The sequence below is a fragment of the Palaemon carinicauda genome, chromosome 34 (genome assembly GCF_036898095.1).
Source record: "Palaemon carinicauda isolate YSFRI2023 chromosome 34, ASM3689809v2, whole genome shotgun sequence".
NCBI classification, from domain to species: Eukaryota; Metazoa; Arthropoda; class Malacostraca; order Decapoda; family Palaemonidae; genus Palaemon; species Palaemon carinicauda.
Window position 1 is genome coordinate 45,849,876 of NC_090758.1, and position 20,000 is coordinate 45,869,875.

General features: G+C 35.2%; 2 protein-coding genes across 2 annotated transcripts in view; one reads left to right on the forward strand and one right to left on the reverse strand.

The window, feature by feature from the left end:
* The window catches only part of LOC137626865 (uncharacterized), a 31,430-nt gene extending 25,273 nt beyond the window's left edge, over positions 1–6,157 (forward strand). Inside the window, exons 2-7 of the mRNA XM_068357850.1 lie at positions 98–2,557; positions 3,178–3,320; positions 3,547–3,572; positions 4,277–4,506; positions 5,033–5,242; positions 6,070–6,157. Of these exons, the coding sequence (XP_068213951.1) occupies positions 99–2,557; positions 3,178–3,320; positions 3,547–3,572; positions 4,277–4,506; positions 5,033–5,242; positions 6,070–6,157 (3,156 nt within the window). The 5' untranslated portion in view covers position 98. The remainder of the gene's footprint in view (positions 1–97; positions 2,558–3,177; positions 3,321–3,546; positions 3,573–4,276; positions 4,507–5,032; positions 5,243–6,069) is intronic.
* A 10,632-nt stretch (positions 6,158–16,789) lies between these two features.
* LOC137626866 (uncharacterized) lies at positions 16,790–18,312 on the reverse strand. Its single transcript, XM_068357851.1, has 2 exons — positions 17,823–18,312; positions 16,790–17,037 (listed from the first exon to the last, which is right to left on the reverse strand). The coding sequence occupies exons 1-2, from the start codon at positions 18,310–18,312 to the stop codon at positions 16,790–16,792; spliced, it is 738 nt and encodes a 245-aa protein (XP_068213952.1).
* Positions 18,313–20,000: the final 1,688 nt, after the last annotated feature.

Sequence of the window (20,000 nt, forward strand, 5' to 3'; positions counted from 1 at the left end):
AAAGCAGGGAAAATTGATTGAAATTCTATTCACATTTTGAATTACAATTTATTACATACCTAATCATTCTATCTTTTTTTTTTTTACTTCGTTACAGGATGACTCCTGTATTCAATGAATCTGACCGGTATAAGATCAGACTATGGAAGATCTCCGATGAGGTTATAAGTCCCTTGTTGAGGCTGTTTCTCATCTGGGGAAATCCAGATTGGGATCACAAGATCAAATTCTTAACATACCTGGAGAACAAAAAGGTAGAGATCAATAAACTAAAGAAGAAGCTCTATCCAGAACAGCTTAAGACGTTAGAGAAGTATCCCCCAGATGTTGCTAAGTGGGATATAACCCTTATTTGTCTCCTTTTGAAACATTGTAAAGGAGTCTTTGCTGGCAAAGATGACATTGCTTGGTCATCAGCAAGCGGTAAAGAGCCAGAATGTCTTATCACATATTTAAAAGACATAAGAAACACCATAGCTCATGAAGCTCTCAGTCTAAATCAGAAAGATTTCTTTGACGAAATTGAAGAAATCCGTACACTAATGGAGAGAGCACTTTGCAGTGTTGGCAAAATATGTTCACATGTCAGCCAGACAGAGATTGATGCAAATATTGCTAATTTCAACAAAAAGCTCAATGAAATAAGAGATGCAGACATTTTGCCAAAGACCCTTGATGAGTACAAGAAGGAATTGCTCTTTTCTGAACAGATGGCATTGATAAGGAATAAAGGTGTTCCATTCTTGAAAAAAGTCTTGAATCAAAATACAACCATAAATCCATTGTCCTTAATAGTGAAAGGAGATGGAAGGCAGTTGCCAGTGAATGAAATATTCACAGAAATAGAACTGAATCAGGATGGAGAGAATAAGGAGGTTTTACTGGAGGACATAATAGATGTAGCCTCAGGTTCTGACGCTGGAAGTTTTATTTTGCTCAAAGGACATGCAGGAATGGGCAAGAGCACTCTAGTGAAAAAGATAACATCTGATTGGGCCAACCAAAGACCCTCCATCAAAGGCCTCAGCTCTTTTCATCTGCTCTTTTATGCAGAATTAAGAGATATTATTAATACATTTGTTATGCTTATTAAATTCTCTTTGGGAGAAAAAGTTCATCGCTCATTCAGTGATAAAGACCTTGTTGAAGCTGTCTTAAGTCAAAGAACTCTGGTCATCTTGGATGGCTACGATGAGGTCAATAAGAATTCATCCGACCTTTTCAACCATATTCTTTCTTTAAACAAACACTACAGCCAATTAACTGTTATCGTTACCACCAGACCTGAAGCTGAAGAGAAACTGAATGCTCATCTCCAATCCAGAGCTCTGAATGCTGTTCATCTTCGGCTTGTAGGAATTAAAGCCAACAAAAGAGAAGAGTTTGTAAAAAAATACTTCTTGAGTCTACCCAAAGATTCCCAAGTTTTACAAGAGCTAGATAATCTATTAAAATTCCTTAAGAAAACTGAACACAAAATGAGCATAGTGTGGGAAGTCGCCTATAATCTCTGTCTCCTCACAATTCTTTGGATGTTCAAACCAGATGATGTAAACAGAATCACAACTGAGGCTGAGCTCTACTGGCAGATTTTCCTTCTAATCATTTCCAAATTAGAGGAGCGTTTGCAGAGGAACCCATCTACGTGTGATTTAGAATTAAGTGTCTTGCAACACAAAATAAATATATTTCTGGAGGAACTCTCTTTGGAATCTCTCAAAGGATTAAAAGATGATTTTATAAATCTTCCCCATTCGGTCTATCAAAGATTGGCTGATCTATGTCTTCGTTTGGGAGTACCAATAGAAGAGCTGGCTGGAGCCTTCCTAAAGAAAGTCACCTACTTCAACAACTCCTATTACACTTTCCCTCATAAGGGTTTCATGGAGTTCATGGGAGGTTACAACATCCGTAAACAAGTGACCAGATCGCCAATGCATATGTGGAGTGAGGAATTATCTAAGACATGTATCCCACCACACATTCAGAAAATAATGCTTTCCAATGTTGTCTCAAATAAAAGAATAAAGAAAGCAACAGTAAAAGACGTTGTGAAAGAGCTGCATGGGGGCTCTCTCCCTGACTCTCTGGAGAAGTATCAAAACCTACTTATCCAGACACTAAGCATTTTCCACGTGGGGGGAGTGGAGGTGCCACTGGCAACCAAGATAGAGACCCTGGAACTCCTGGAGGAGTCAGGATTGAGGGACAAACACTCCTTCCTGAAGGTCATGCACAACATAAAGTGCAATGACATGGTTGCAAGATGGATAGCGCAGAGGTTTTGCTTGATTGATGACAACACTAGAATCACTGACTCATCATTCGAGTCTTACATCGCCCTCCTTGCAGCCACTGATCCTCCTCTCCCAAACAGAGATGAAATTAGAATTTTTATAGACCTCGAAGAAAGTATCTCCGGCTTCGAGGTACTAACCAAACATCTCTTGCGACACCAGGTTTACCCAAGAGAAATATGGCTAAAGCGCAGCTATGCAAAAAAGGAATCGCTTAACACAGTAGAAACTGAGTCAATCAAAAGTCTTCTCAGCAAAGAGTAAGTTTTGCATTTTTCTTTGAATTTCTGACAGTTATTTTGAATATTAGCCTACTTCTTAACTAATATCATCAAATATCTTAATGAAAAAGATAGTGATACATAAAAACACAAACACACACACACACACACACACACACGCACGCATATATATATATATATATATATATATATATATATATATATATATATATATATATATATATATATATATATATATATATGTTAAGCTTACTTTTAAAGAGAAATGAAGATAGACATGAATAATTAGGCTGCAAACTTTGCCACAATACTCAACTTGAGTCTCATAGTCTATTTCCTTTATATTACTAGTATCATCATCATCATCATCATCATCATCACGGTCATCATTAGATTCATTATAAAAAAAGTCTCAAATTTACTTTCCTTCTCATTTATAGATGATATAAATTTCAATATTCCACCAAATTATTCCTTTTTACTTTTCATTCTTATCATCATCATCATCATCATCATCATCATCATCATTATCATCGTCATCGTCTCCTTAATCATCTTAATCATCATCATCATTCCACTTGATAAAATTCCCGAACGAATCTAATAATTATTTCTTTCTTTTCTTCTCTTTGGAACAGTTGTGAGAAATACAAAGGCATCTGGAACCCAACGTTTCAAATCCCTCCAAATGTGAAGGGACTGGGAGTGAGGCTTCCGGACCAAGTCAGCCTCGACGCCTTCTGTCGATCTTTGCAAAAGACAAAAGAGATTCAAGATTTAGGTGAGTTAAAGAGAAGGACGACAGAATTTCTGTCTTCCTTTCCTTTGAGGGACTTTATGATATCTCGCCTTCTTCCCCTTATCCCATTTCTGTCATTCGTTCGGTTAATATTGTTATTATCATTTATTTCCATTATTGTAACTATCATTATTATTATCATTATTGCTGTATAAATTTTGAACTTTATATTCAAGGCTCAATCAGGTATTTTTTGTTCTTACTTAAGACAATATTGTTTTCATCGGATTTGAAGTAATTTAAAAGCTTTCGATGCTAAGTTTTCATTTATTTCCTTTCTTATATAAAAAGAAAACGATTCAGTTTAAAGGTGACATTACTACATCACTATAGTCACTATTGATTTCACAAATAATGATATTAATGATGGTGACAGTAATGAATAAAATAGTAATGATCATGATGGTAATGAAGAGGAAACCAGTATCGGGAACAGTGATAGTCAATCAAGGTTACTCCTGACTCCGCCTCCTCTCTGCGCTGATTGGTTCTCTACAAAAATGTGGGCGGAGTCATCTGATCTCAACAACCAATCACCGAAAGGGACGTGAAAAGGTTTCTCTCGACAAATAATATTGCGATATTTCAATAAAACTGAGTTGTTATTGGCTGTGTTTCTCTATACATGAGGAGACTGATGTCATCCCATAATACGATAAAAGCTACAATGCTCGCGTGCACACACATTGACTCACACACACATTAACTAATGCACACACAGACATTGACTCACGCACGCATACACACATTGACTCACGCACACACACAGATTAACTCGCACACACACATCAACGCAAACCCATAGCTCCTAACTTTAGTAATTTCGTCTCTAAATTCGTTGTTTCAGTTATCATTATTCCCATTTGGTCTTTTCCTTTAAAATCTTACGGAAGAAACAGATAGAAAATGGTTGGTTGTGATTTTCATTTTCCTCAAAGTTGTTGTTGTTGTTGTTGTTTTTCTTCTTCTTCTTCTTCTTCTTCTTCTTTAAACCTTTCTCTCTTTCAGGGATTCACTTTAGTGTCAAGGATGTCAGCAGCGTCAGTCACCCAATTCCTTTCTTGAAGAAGGATCCAATTGTCATTGTCTTTGTCAGCGATGTCCAGGAAGAAGACATCGAGAAGGTTGGGGACATCCTTCGGGCATTGCAACCACAGGATGCAAGGAGGTGAGGAGACATCATTCCTTAAGAGAGAGAGAGAGAGAGAGAGAGAGAGAGAGAGAGAGAGAGAGAGAGAGAGAGAGAGAGAGAGAGAGATGATTTAATTATCATATTAATTTGTTGAACAGAAAAATTTATTCGAAATAAGACCTTAAATCGACATCAGATTTGGAGAAAGAAAAATCTCATAGGCCTATTAATAGAAATAGTCAATTATTAATTATTATAGAAATAGTAATAAGTTTATCAATTTGTACACTTTTCAAATGTTACTTAAAGGTTTATTTTTATTGCCAATTCATATCCTATTTTTGGATCATTAAAAAGTAATTGCAATACTGTGTACGTGAAGGTGTGTGTGTGTGTGTTTGTTCGTGTGTGCGTGTCTGAAGGCACTTGTTCATCTTAACAAAACAAGATGTCAATAAAACAATAATTAGAAATATGGTTGACATCATTTCTTTTCTTCTCCTTTTCCTTTCCTTTCATTTCATCAGATTTTTCTTCTTTTCCTTCTTCTTCTTCCCAACAGATCATTCACTTCAATCTGCTTTCCTCGGTGTTCCAAGAAGAGGAGGAGTCCTCGGGATTTCCTCCTCCCAATGATGAACTCCTTGAAGGGAGTCAGGGTGAGACACTTAATCTGTTTCCCAGAAGATGAACGACCAGATGACGAAGCCTTACTTAGAGAGATGGATATTAAGGAAGAGGAATCCACCGGATGTATATTGGGTGTTGCATGGTGAGTTTGCTTCTTCTTTTTCTTCTCCTTCTTCATCTGTATTGTCCGATTTTTATCTCTCTCTCTCTCTCTCTCTCTCTCTCTCTCTCTCTCTCTCTCTCTCTCTCTCAACATTCCTCTTAAGCCTCTCAGAAGACCATGGGCGTAAAAAAATAATCTATATTATTAGGTCTGGTAATTTTTTTATATCATAGGTCTAATTTTCATGGTCTTCATTGTATTCAGGCAGAATCTCTCTCTCTCTCTCTCTCTCTCTCTCTCTCTCTCTCTCTCTCTCTCTCTCTTCTACCAACGTTCTAAACCTTTCATCAAGTGATGAGCCTAAATAACTAATCTTTATTCATTATAAGCCAAGGTTCAAAACTATTTTTCTTCTGGTTTTAGTCTATGATTTGTTTCTTAATAGTTTTTTCTTTTCCTCATTCGATCACTTGATATTCCTTTGTATCTTCATTAATGGAATCAGAGACATTTCCAGAGAATGTCGTTGTGTGGATGATAGAGAGGTGTTGATGTGTAGAGCAATTTCCACCTCATTATTATCTTCACTTTTTCTTATTATTCAGCTCATTATCATTTGATTAGAATATCTGATCTTGTTTGTTTGAATATCATTATTTATGATTCCCTCCAATTCTTTTCACACCTCCTTCAATTCGCAACATATTCATCTTCCTTCTCTCTTTCACTCTAAATATTATTTCTTTCTCTTTAGAATAAAGATTTCCCTCACCATATCCGATGCTATTTTTCTTTAGCTTTTGTGCTGAGTCATTGTAAAAAACCAAAGTCTATTTCATAACGGTGTTTTCTTCTTTGCTCGGTAGGATGACTGATGCACAGATGTTCCGTGTGAAAATGATGACGATCCCTGAGGCGTCAACTGAAAAGAAGAAGAACTTCAATAACATCTGACCTTTTAGTTGTGAAACAAATGTCTCAAAATGTTGATCACCAAATTCTAATTCATAATCTGTCACTAAATGATTCAGGTTTAACTAACTTTTTATAATGATTAGATTATAAACATCACTTTCAGATCATAAAGGTCATTTTTTATAGTAATATGATTATATATATATATATATATATATATATATATATATATATATATATATATATATATATATATAGATATATATATATATATATATATATATATATATATATATATATATATATATATATATATATATATCTATATCTATATATATATATATATATATATATATATATATATATATATACATATATATATATATATTTAATTGTTAGGGAACAATTAAATCTTTTCACAGAAATCTATTGTTTTTGAAAACTTTTATTATGTTCATTCTACTGTTTGTTCTCTTCTCTTATATCTATTTTCAAAACTTTCTTTTTTGTTATCATTCATATACAATGAATATTTTTAATTACCAAAGTAGTGTTTGACTTATATCATGATATATTCTTATCAAAATATAGCAAACCTTGAATGTGCTAAGATTCACTCTAAACATTGTCTATTCTTTAATGAAAGCAAAATCTATTTAAGTGATCTTGACGGAGATGGTTGAGGTGATGGTAGGTAATATGTAATAGTGGAGCTCATCATAAATAAATATGTGAATGACAAAAGTTGTGTTTTCATCACTTTTCAATTTTTATTCATTTTATACTCTCTCTCTCTCTCTCTCTCTCTCTCTCTCTCTCTCTCTCTCTCTCTCTCTCTCTCTCTCTCTCTCTCTCTCTCTCTCTCTCCTGGGAGGTGAACAAAGATAATATCCTTACAAAGTCCTTCTAAGGAACCAAACCAGGCAATAAGAAAAAAGAAAAGAATATCTCAATACCAGTCCGACGGCTGAGTTCTTTGTGAAATCTCTTTTTCTATATATGGTTATTTGTAACATCAAAGTAAACTTATCAGAAGTAAATCGTTTTATGTGAACTTACATATTAAAATGAATCTGCTTTGCTGTTCAAGAATAATATCATTAAAGTTAATCAATTTATTTCTCCATTTAATGATCCAAGTAAAGGAACATCAAACTGAGCTGTTTATTGCAGAGATTCTGTCTTTAGTAAAACACTTGAAATTTGTAATGCTCTCATATATTGATGCTATTTTCAATTGCATATCAGATGAACTGGTAGAACAAAAGACTGACTGACTGACTGACTGACTGACTGATTGACTGACTGACTGGTGCACAGGGAGATTGTTCATCGTCATCTGCTGGACCTAAGAAAAGCTGATATGTTAGACCAGCGTCTGTCAGACCCATTGAGTCAACATCTGATCAGAAGAGAAGGAACACAGAGCTGAAGGACATTGGAGAAGAGAAACATGAGATGATGTAGGATTTTTAGGGTAAGAATTTGGAGTAGTTTTTTCTTAATAAATTGCATGGAATGGATATGATAAAGAGTTACTACTTTTAAAAGAATTGAATGAAACGAGTAATATTTGTAGTTACTACTACTAATGAAATGAACCGAAAGAGTAATATTTCGAGTTAATATTTCAAATACATTTACAGAGAAGAGTAACGTTAACATTCATTACTTATATTCATATTGAATATAAATCTCAAAAGGAATTTATACGATTAGACTTAATTTTAATCTTCTCATATTCGAGAACTTTTTTTTCTTTTACATAAAGGAATCTCACATTTGATTATGTTAAAATTATCTTTTTTATATATCTGAGTGAAACAGGCAAAAGTAGAATACATCGGGTGTGTCTCACAACTTCTCATGCAAACAAAGAGAAAGAATGGGAGGGACGAACACAGGAGTAATTATGACCAGATGTCTACAATAATTGTAAATTGTTGTTCTTTTTCTGTTTTTTCTTTAATTAGTTAGTTTTCACAATGAGAAGTAAACACTGTTTCTGGGTTTTCAGAAAATTGATAATTATTTTTAGATAATAATAGTTAAAGGTAACTATATATAATAATATAAAGGTATTGTGTTTACTTAATCAATTTAGCATTGATCCTTAAGCGAGAGGCAGTTAATAGTTTTGTTTTCCGAAGTATATTTTTGTATGTTTGTATATTCTCCTTTTAGTGCTTGCATCAGCTAGTCCTTCCTCGCAAAGTCCTGATCTACACCTTACCCAGGGTTTCAGAGGACAGGACCGACAAGGGAAGCTCCAAACGAGGCCTCGCGGAACGGTGTGCCTGATTTACTCACTGACCATGGCGACTCTCCTCATCTAGGGCTTTTACTTTGGAGGATGGGCACTCTGCATCCATCAAGCACAAGAGTGGGAGGGGCAATTTTCTGTTAACGATTTTGCAGACATTATCTGCATTCTGGAACCAGAATCTGAAATCAGGGTTCAGCTCCCAGAAAGGTCTACATTTGGTCTTCTTTAGAGTTATCATCCTCTTCTTTGTATAGAGTCTCATGTCTACAACTTCTTTATTTTGCCATTTTTATATTAAGTAATTGGTCAAGGCAAAATTATATTTATCAGAAGTAAATAAGTTTTGATAAACTTACCTGTTAAGTGTCTTATGTGTAACTTCAATCCTGCAAAAAATTATATTTAATATTAAATCTATCTGCTTTGCCACTACACAATCTTATTAATTTAGTTGATCAATCTTGTTTGGCAATTTAGGATCAGCAAGATTTCTGTTGCAGAGATTTTATCTTTTGCAATGCGTTTGAACTCTGTGATTGATGCTGTTTCCTTTCACAGATCAGATGTACTGGAAAAAAAGGAGACCGACTGACTGACTGACTGAATAACTCATACACTGGGATATTGTTCATCGTCATCTGTTGGACTCAAGAGAAGCTGACATATTCGACCAGCGTCAGTCAAAACCCTTCAGTTAAATTCTGGTGAGAAAAAAAAAAGGTAATGGTTTTAAGGAAAAGACTTTGAAGTCACTACTCCAAATGAATTGAAGGAAAAAAATTATATTTATTACTCCTAAAGAGATAAATGAAAAGAAAAAAAAATTCCTTTGGAATTTTTTGTAAATGTTTTCTATATTGTCATTATTATTATTACCATTATTGTTATCATTACTATTATTCATGATGAATAATGTTTTTTTCGAGAATCTACTACATTAGAACAATTTTGAAAACTTTTTATATTCCTGTACTTTCTTGTACTTAATTTGATATTAATTTTTCCTCTGTTTCTTTTAGTTGGAAGTAAAGGTTAATATTTTCATTAAATCAGCCGAAAAAAAGGGGAAAGAGTTTGGATGTCTCACTTCTGCAGTACAGACAGACAGACAGAGAGGAATACACAAGTAATTATTAACAATAATTCCATTCCTCTCTTTCTCCAAAAGTCTACAAATAATTACAACTTGAAGTGTTTATTCTGTTCTTGTCCTAAATTATTCTGTTGTTTCTGTTTCAGAGACAAAAGTAAACATTAATTTAGGGTTTCAAACATTCAACTTTGGTCTTTAGAGAATCACTAAATATTACCTATTGCTAATAGGTTTAGTATATGGATTTTACTGAATGTGTTTGTCTTCAGTCTTTAGGCAAGATGCATTTAACATATATTTAAAAAAAAAAGGAGATTAGTTTTATGTTTATTGTATGATTTCAGGAGAATTCCTTGATGAGTTTCTCTTTGGAAATTCATCCATTTCTTGCAATGGCGCTTGCATCAGCCTTCTGGTGAGAGGTCGTTCTAATACGTCAACTTTTTCTGGGATTTTATTCAGGAGTTTAGGCAGTGTGCATCCAGCCATTGCTTGGGCAGCAGTGGAGAGAGTTTCTCTTAAGAGATTTTGATACATCTTCACTATAAGCTGCAAAACTGCAAGAGACTGTGAATGGCCGGAAATAGATTCTGACATCAAGGAGCAACACTAAGATAGATCACCTGATAGATTGATGGTTGTGAGTACCTGACTCAGTCATTCTTCAACCCTATCTTTTTCTAAAGTAATCCTCCTTTTCTTTGCATAAAACCTCTTAAAACTCAAATATTCTGCTCCAGGTTCTCCTTTTCTCGTCTTGGGAAACATTTATGAATTATAAGACTTAGAATGATGAAGCCATTTGGCTCTGAATTGACCTTTGGTTATTGAGTTTTTTTTCCTTATAAAAATTATTCTCTGAAACAGGTAACGGGAAAACTGAAAGATACAACCCTTTATTTATTATCCGTCCCTTCAATTGCTATTTTTTATCCGTCGTGAGAAATCCTTGGGATTATTCACTTGCAGGTTCACATCGAGTTTTCTCTGCGCACCAGATATATTTCTCTCCTTGAGAGACAAGACGAGGAAATCTTCTTCCCAAGAAATCATCCTGAATCCGCTTGAGTGATCATTGCAGCCTCTTGGTTGATCGGAACTCGAAAGAACTCAACTGATCAGCAGTTTGGTCACCGTCTTAAGGTAAGTGTCATCGGTGCTTAACCTTGATCAACAGACAAGTGAAGTGACCCAAGTAATGAATTAATGGTTGAGGTAATAGATTAAAGGGATTATTCAGTAAGCAATACAAATTTCATAACATTTAAAGGAATAAGTCTACAATGACACCAAAAAAAATGGTGATATCTGAATATATAAACATATGAATGTAATAATAATAATAATAATAATAATAATAATAATAATAATAATAACAGTAGTAGTAGTAGTAGTGATAATGATAATAATAATAATAATAATAATAATTAGTAGTAGTAGTAGTAGTAGTAGTAGTAGTAGTTAGTAGTAATAATAATAATAATAATAATAATAATAATAATAATAATAATGATAGTAGTTGTTGTAGTAATAATAATAATAACAATAATACTAATGATAGTAGTTGTTGTAATAATAATAATAATAATAATAATAATAATAATAATAATAATCAAGCTCCCTCTCTCTCTCTCTCTCTCTCTCTCTCTCTCTCTCTCTCTCTCTCTCTCTCTCTCTCTCTCGCAGATGTTCACATATGATACATGAAAAATTATTTATGTGAGAATTCAGTAAGTAGTAACCGAGTGTATCTCCTCTGACGGCGTAGCACAGCCAAGTCCTCAGGCATCAAACCAGCAAAGCAGCTGACTCACATTTGAATAGTAATGTGTCATTTTGTGCCTCATACATAGTTTTACGTCTCAGCTGTCCTCGTGAACTGGAGCCCCAAATCAATTATATGTGTGATGGGTGTGAATGTCATAAGCCAATAGGCAGCTGCATCGATATATGTCTCTGTTGCTGCTCACCATTCTGGTCTCAAGTAAACCAGTATTCATTTTCCTTGAAAGTAATACCTACTATGTTTATTTCATTCACTGCACATACACTCACTCCAAAATGAAATAATTTACTGTGTAAATATTTAAAGCTGATCTTTCTATCTGCATTTGGTATTCAGTAAGTGTACAGTATTGATTATTTTCCAAACTAACTTGAAACAATATCCTTTGTGAGTAATATATTGATGTGGTTTTAGTTTCCCTTCCTGAAGTGGAATATAAAATTAGTGTACCCTTGAAGCATACCCCTCATGGAGAAGGTGGGCCAAAGTACATGGTGAACGGTGAACTTAATTAATTTACCATTTTCATCATTAATTTAAAACAATAAAGGCCCGCACTTTGGTACTAAACCATACCATCAGTGTACATTTCACCCCCTTTTTACAGTCTGTTTTTCCCTCCACTTGTACAGGCACACTTTCAAACATTCCTAAATTCCATAACCTTTTAATTCCTTCTCAAAAAATCAACCTTCTCATCCTAACATCTGCTTCTTCCCACAAATAATGCTACTCGCTATGGTCATTGTGGGTTCTATCTCACTCCAATGTATCATTAGCTCCTTCTCTTGCACCAAGTTAAATAGATAACTCTAAAAATCATTATAAATGTTAAAAATTATCCTATTTCTGCGCTACTACCAGAAAACAAGAACATTTTCCATTACCGTTTTGCTTTTTTGTCAGAATTTCTTTCTGTTATATATTCATGGCTTATCAGAATGATATATTTTTGTGTATATATATATTTTTAATGGTCTCATGAAATGTATTTGTATATCATATATTATAGTTATGTCCTTCAACATAATAGTATTTTTCTTTAATACATAATGATATCACTGTCCATATAATGTACTATTTTCTTTATACAGTTCTGAAGCCAGTTTACGGCATACTTAGACTGTACTATTTAGGTATAAAGAATATATATTTTGTAACCTTCTTGAATACTTTTGTCAACATATAATCATATATACTATATATATCATTACTTGAATTCTGATTGTTAATCAATGCATGTCAGTGACCACTATATGCTTTAGTTTTAATATATAGTCAATGCTATCTTGGAATATTATTTTGTTGATTTATATTCATTAAACACCCTGGATTGTATTTTTCTTTGTATTAATAGAACAATTAATGCTCTGCACCTGATTACGTAGCTTAATATAAATTTTTGCTGAGAGATATACATTTTACTGATAATATACTGTTTTGATACAATAAATTCATCCCTAATAATAACTGCGTTTAATGTAAACCTTCTATTATTACCAGAAGGACATTACTTGAAAGCGGTATATAGGTGGTAAGGGTACTTTGTTTTCTTTGTTGTTTCCTTGTTATTTCTCCTCAACAGATCTGAGTTGATTTCACAGATAAATGAAACGTTATTGCAACGGACGATGTCCCAATGTGATGGTCACGTGATGTTGACCTTTTAGATGTGTTTGCTGATTGAGAAGTCACACTTCATTATTAGTCTCGGTAGAGCAAGGTGCCAATTCTCTCTCTCTCTCTCTCTCTCTCTCTCTCTCTCTCTCTCTCTCTCTCTCTCTCTCTCTCTCTCTCTCTCTGAAACTATTTCCAATAGGAGTTGAATAAAATCCTGGGACATTTGAAACATAAAACAACCTAAGTAATAAGATCAGATTCCTGGTCTAAACTAATAAATTTCCAGATTGAATCTCTACATTTATGAATCATATATTTTCTCCAATATCTTTATAATTTAACCTTTAGCCCATGACCTCGGTGTAGATCATTTTAATCTGTTTTCTTTTTTTTATATTTATTTTGGTCAATCAATACATGTAAAGGACGACAAAATTTTCCCATTGAGAAGTTTCCTTTTGGTCAAAAGAATTTGAGCTTCTTGAGAAAGTTATCACTTTGGTCCATTAAGATACTCCATGAAGTGCAAGGCATTATGCAACAACAACAACAAAAATAACAACTGAATTAGTAATAATACTGATACATCTCTCTCCTAATTATGGTAATGATGATTACTGGTATGAATAAATACAATTGAAAACATTCTAGTAACCTGGAAAGTCTCAGGGTCTGCACAACAACACTTTGGGCTTGTGGGCTGCAGGTGGCCCATGCCTGGATTAGTGGATGCAAAGACCCAAAAATCTTTCACCCCTTATTTGGATATAAATAAATATAAAAAACTTTAAGTACTTTTCGTCAATGATGTACTACATAACTCTAGTATGATGATTACTTGAACATATAAAATCTTCTTCATATGGCTGGTTGACAATGGGAGGGCCCCTGTTTACATTGAGAGTTGTCTCCTAACCACCTTTTCTAAAAACATTGAAGAATCTTCACACATGAAAAGAACAACAACAACAACAACAACAACAAACAACAACACCAACATATTAACAGTTGTGAAATCACGCTCAAACGTTAAAACAGAAAACTCAAAGTTTTCATTTCTAAACACTCATCGTATCATTGAGCACAGACAGCTCTTGTAATTACTACATATCAGTTATATAATCCACTGGTGAAATCTAAAGAAACCAAACCAAAATCCCTAAATGAGACAGTGTCAAAAATAACATCAATAATTACCACTTCCTGGCTTGCACAAGACATTATGTCACTACTTCTAAGTTATTATGCCTGATAAGAGGATCCTTGACTGGGGTACTTTTGGACAATGCCACATAGAGAAGAACCTCCTTTCATTCAGTGGCATACCTAGAGTAGAGTGTGTGTCGCTTGCATTGAGAGGACCCTACTACATATGACTCTCGGAGACGGTTGGGATGACTCCCCCTAAATGTGACTCCCAGAGTCACTTAAAACTAGTTTCACATCACCAGCTATCAAGTTGAAATGACTCTCTTTTTTTTTAATGCTCAAAATCGAAGCAAAATTTCAGCATTATGCAGACAGCGACTTTGAAATGAAACTCTAACTGGTTCTCAAAATAAACAATCTCAATAATTATACTGTCTTTTGGTTTATGCATATGCCATGTATAAGTTGGACTAAACTAGTCTCACCTAAACATGTTCAAATCAAAGAGCTTGACAAGGTGACCATCGCTAACATCACCGTTCATGTAACACATATTTGGAATTCGTACAATCTGAGTGTAGTTTATCATTCATTAGATATCCTTTTTTTTTGCCAAGCTAAGAGAATGTAGCTTGGTGTTTTGTTTATATATTCATAGCGCCTTTCTGTGAAACAAGATACGCCAGCAATGTAATATTAAGTGAAAACATATAATTCATTCATGTGAAAGTGCCAAGAATGTTATTGGATATTCTTAACTAAATTATCATTGTTATTATTATTATTATTTGCTAAGCTGCAACCCTAGCTGGAAAAGCAGGATGCTGTAAGCGCAGGGGCTCCAACAGGGAAAACAGCCCAGTGAGGAAAGGAAACAAGGAAAAAATTAATTGGTTTAGGAGCAGCAATAATTTATAAATAAATATTTCCTATATAAACCATAAAAAGTTTAGCAAAAGAAGAGGAGGAGAAACAAGAGAGAGCAGTGTCCCCGAGTGTACCCTCAAGCAAAAGAACTCTAATTCAAGACAGTGGAAGACCATGGTACAGAGGTTATGGCACTACCCAAGACTAGAGAACAATAGTTTGATTTCGGAGTGTCCTTCTCCTAGAAGAGCTGCTTACCATGGCTAAAGAGTCCCTTCTACCCTTACGAAGAGGAAAGTAGCCACTGACCGATTACAGTGCAGTAGTTAACCCCTTGAGAGAAGAAAAATTCTTTGTAATCTCAGTGTTGTCAGGCGTATGAGGACAGAGGAGAATATGTAAAGAATATGCCAGACTATTCGGTGAATGTGTAGATGAAAGCTTTGCTGTAATAATAGATCTTGCTGAATTAAGTTCTGATAGTTAAGGATTTTGTGATTAAAGTTTGATGTAAGTTTCCAACAGACGTAACTCGAATTTTCTTTGTCTGCATCCCTTCCCATATCTATGTGTGGTCGATGTTTCTGGTCAATATTCTCCATATACCTCTGTCCCACACTTCATCACTGGCTAATCCCTTTGATTGAAGGTCATCCTTGATACAGTCCATCCACCTTCGCTTTTGTCTCCCTCTCCTTCTGGTTCCCTGTACCTCCATTGCTATCACTCTCCTCTCAATACACTGTTCCTCTCTTCTCATGACATGACAATACCACCTCAGTCTATTTTCTTGGATCTTATCTGATAGTTCTCTAACTCCTGTGGTACCCCTAATTACCTTATTCCGTATCTTATCTCAACATTCTCATCTCTGCTACATCCAGATTCTTCTCTTCTGTCTTTTTTATTGACCACGTCTCCGCTCCATATATCATTGGCGGTCTCACAACTGTCTTTTGTACTTTACCTTTCAACTTAACCCCTATTTTCCTGTCGCATAGTACTCCTCACATTTTTTTCTAATTCTTCCATCCTGTTTGTATTCTGTGGTTTATTTCTACCCCCAAATCCCCATCCTCTGCGACTGTTGATCCTAAATACTTGAAATTTTCAACTCTTTTCAATCTGTCTCCTTGTAAACTAACTTCTTCATTCTCCCCATTTTTCAATCTCAAATACTCTGTATTTTTCCTATGGATCTTCAATCCTCTAATTTCCATTTCTTTTCTCTTCTACTATCTCTCGCCTAGTGCAACACAGTATAACATCATCAGCAAAAAGCATACACCAAGGAGACTGATCTCTAAATCCTTGTATTACTACATCCATGACCAGATCAAATAGGTAAGGGCTCATTGCAGACCACTAATGTGGTCCCACATTTAATGGGAAACTTTCTGTTAGGTCTATACTGCTCGTAACATTTGCTTCTGCCCACGTATACATATTTTGGGTGATTCTTACATATTTCTCGGGGACTCCCTTTTCTCTCATACATCTCCACAGTTCCTGACGTGGTACTCGATCGTATGCCTTCTCCAGGTCAATGAAGACCATATGTAATACTTTCTGTTTCTCCCTATGTTTTTCTATCATCTGCCTCAAAGAAAATATTGCATCTACAGTCCCTCTTCCAGGCATGAATCCCAATTGTTCCTCACCAATTGTTGTCTCATCTCTGAGTTTCTTCTCATTGATCTTCTCCCATATCTTCATAGTATGGCTTATCAACTTTATGCCTCTGTAGTTGCAACATTCCTTAATGTCTACCTTCCCCTTATAGATGGAGATGATTAAGCATCCTCTCCATTCCTCTAGCATCTTTTCCTGATTGAAGATCTATTGCGTTAGGTCCCACAAGATATCTATGCCTTCCTCTCAAAGACTCTTCTATACCTCTAATGGTATATTATCCGGTCCTGCAGCTTTACTACTTTTCATCTTCTTTACTGCTTGATTTACTTCTTTTCTAGTCATTTCTATGGTAACTGCCTCGTTCGGGAGTCCATCTTCAAATACTGTTCTTGGGTTCTCCTCATTCAATAGTCCTTCAAAATAAGTTTCCCACCTTCTTTTAATTGCATTCTCTTCTGCTGGAACTATACTGTTATCTTTTATTTGCTTTATCTGCGTCAGGTCTTTAGATGCAGCATCTCAGGCCTTAGCAGTTCGTAATATTTTCTTCTCTCCTTCTGGTGTTTCCATCTCTTTATAGACTTCCTTTAATATCTCTGCCTCCGCCTTTGCTACAGGTCTTCTTGCTTTTTTCTTTGTCTGCTTATAGATTCCTTTATCCTGCTCTTGTCTTGATAGAGCTTCCTTCTTCTTGGCTTCCTTCTTAGTTTTTACCCGTTCTTGCACCTCATCATTTCACCACCACGATTCTTTATCATTTGGGGGTCTTCTTCCTGATTACTTTCCAAATACTTCTCCACCGATCCTTAGAATCACTTTACTTTTCTCGGTCCACCATTCTTGTACATCCTCAAGTAACCTTACTGCTTCCAGCACTCTTTCCTTAAACAAGACTCTCAGTTCTGCCTCTTTCAATTTCCACCACTTAATCTTTGGGTTCATTTTCGTCTTTTTACTTCTCCTACAATTCCTTAGTCTGCAATCAATTACCACTAACCTGTGTTGCGCTGCTTCACTCTCCCCATTTATCACCTTGCAATTTCTAACCTCCATCAGATGGTCTCTGTTACACAGCAGCAAATCTATCTGGCTCTCCCTGCCACCGCTACTGAAAATGTGTTAATCATTTTCTCAAAAAAGTTGTTGATCATTGCTTGGTCAAAAACCAGTGTAAAATCAATCACTCTTTCTCCCCCATGATTTCTCTCACCACACCCTAACCCCCAAGCACTCTCTCTATCCCTTCCCTACTAATCCCCAAGTGGCCATTCAGATCTCCTATAATTACCCTTTCCCTTGCGGGAATTATAATAAGCTCCTGGTCCATCTCCTCCCAGAATGTGTCCTTCTCTTCCTCTGTACATCCAGTTTGCATGGCATAGGCACACACCACTTTCCTTCAGATCTTTCGATAATATCATTCCCACACCATTTCTTCCTTCCATATTTGCTCCACTGTAATAACAATTACAACCTTCGCTTAGTTCTCTTGCCTTATTTCCCTTCCACCTGGCTTCCTGCACACACGGCACTCCAATCTTCCTTCTCTTCATAATGTCAACCAGCTCTCGCCCTTTTCCAGTCATTGTCCACAAATTCAGAGTTGCTACTCTCATCCTCTCCTCAGATATTTTTCTCCGAGCTTGCCTCTTTAACCTAGCCCACCCATGACTGGGTAACCCTTGCCGATTTTTCAGAGCGATCGGGTGGGGTCCCAACGCTTCGCCTAGGGGGAATACCCTAGCATTAATTCTAATCTCACAATCTCCATTAGCCATATTGGTTTCGACATATTTTTCATGGCCGGATGCCTTTCCTGCTACCAACCCTCCCCATTTACCCGGGCTTGTCCTTCCTCAGTGGCTGGGTTACCAGACGTAACTCGAATGTTATTCTAATTTTCAATGAAATATAGTACTGATATTGTCATGAATGCTTACAATAGTGATTCCAGAGTTATAATTTATAATATATTGATACATTTAAGAATTTAACTAATTATGAACATCAAGCCCTGCCTTCAAAGGCCTAGCCCTCATTGCTTTAGCTAGGCTACTGAAAATATGTCAAGTCAATCAGGAAATACTTCAGCGGATAAACAACAATGTATGGATTATGAACTTGGCCTATTAGCCTAGGCTACCTGTTGAAAATTTGAATAAGCTTAGCCTTGCCTTTATCCTGTGGGCTATATATGTTTGGGATAGGTTATGCCTGTAATAAGCCACATATGTTTGGGGTACGCTATGCCTATAATAAAATATACTGTAAATGTTGGAGTAGGCTCTGCCTGTAAAAGGATTATATGTTGGGGTAGGCTATGCCTCTAATATCACCGTGATGTACAGTACTCCATGGGAATTTCATTATACCAGTGAATTATTTGACTTTACTTCACCATTTTAGCTAGGAGGACTTTGTCACCCATGAAACTCCTAATGAACAAAATGTGTTGGCTATGAATGTCAAAACCCCCTTAAATACTTTATTTGAATTTCAATACCAAGGATATAGAAGGGAATGGTTTTGATTATACATTTGAAATTCTGTGCCTATATCTGGTAAAATTATAGATCATGGGTGCACATTTAAATGGGCTTTAAAGTTTAATAATATTTTTTTTTCATTAATTTTATAGTGCCTAATAATTTATGTCAATATTTCTTCAATGCTCACTTCATAACGAAACTTATTAGTTGGTTTTGAATGAAGTAGTTTTGCCTATAATTGATTCAAATCATACTATCTTCAGCATGTTTGATAACATTATCAAATGTTTATTTGATTATTACTAGGCTATATGTAATTTTTCCTTCCCTTTTGCCTTTTTCATTAAAAAAAAGTCAACATTTTCACCATGAGTCAAAATTAACAAGCTTTTGTATTAAGTACTACCTTGCCAGCAATAAGAATAAACCTATAATGCACCAATCAAAAGTTTTAATTATTGGCCTTCCATTAGCATTCTAAAACATATGTATTCCTTTGACACTTTAGGTGTAATAGTTGTAGTCCCCTAGCCTTTATCCTCAATCATTGAACCATATCTGGACTTTTTGGTGATGCTAGCATGATCACATATCAAGCTTCTGATGAAGACGTGTTGGCCTTCTTCATTGGTGTTGGCATAGGTTCAATGAGCAAAGGAGACAGCTGCTCTCTCCATCAATAACCATAATTAGAAGCTGTTCTCTGGTGTTTTATATTTGTTTTCTTATTTCTTTCTAGATTGATCTGACTTCTTTTCAAATTTTATGCATCCACCAGAATTGTTGTTGCAATTGTCTTGGATGACGAAAGACCGACGCTTTCTCCTGATATTTACGTTTTTTTCTTTGTTGTTTCCAGAATGTTCAGGGTACGTATTTGACACAAAGTAACTCTTTCAATTGTTTCTTTCCACTGAAGAACATCACGACAATCATCTCAAGGTACATAAGAGGGTTGAATAATTTCAAACTAGGTC

What these genes read in the sequence shown, in the direction of transcription:
- LOC137626866 (XM_068357851.1), bottom strand. Translation starts at nt 18,312, where the DNA reads ATGGCTAATGGAGATTGTGAGATTAGAATTAATGCTAGGGTATTCCCC. An exon ending in TAATTCCCGCAAGGGAAAGG is followed by an intron (nt 17,038 to 17,822) that starts GTAATTATAGGA and finishes CTGCATCTAAAG; the next exon opens with ACCTGACGCAGATAAAGCAA.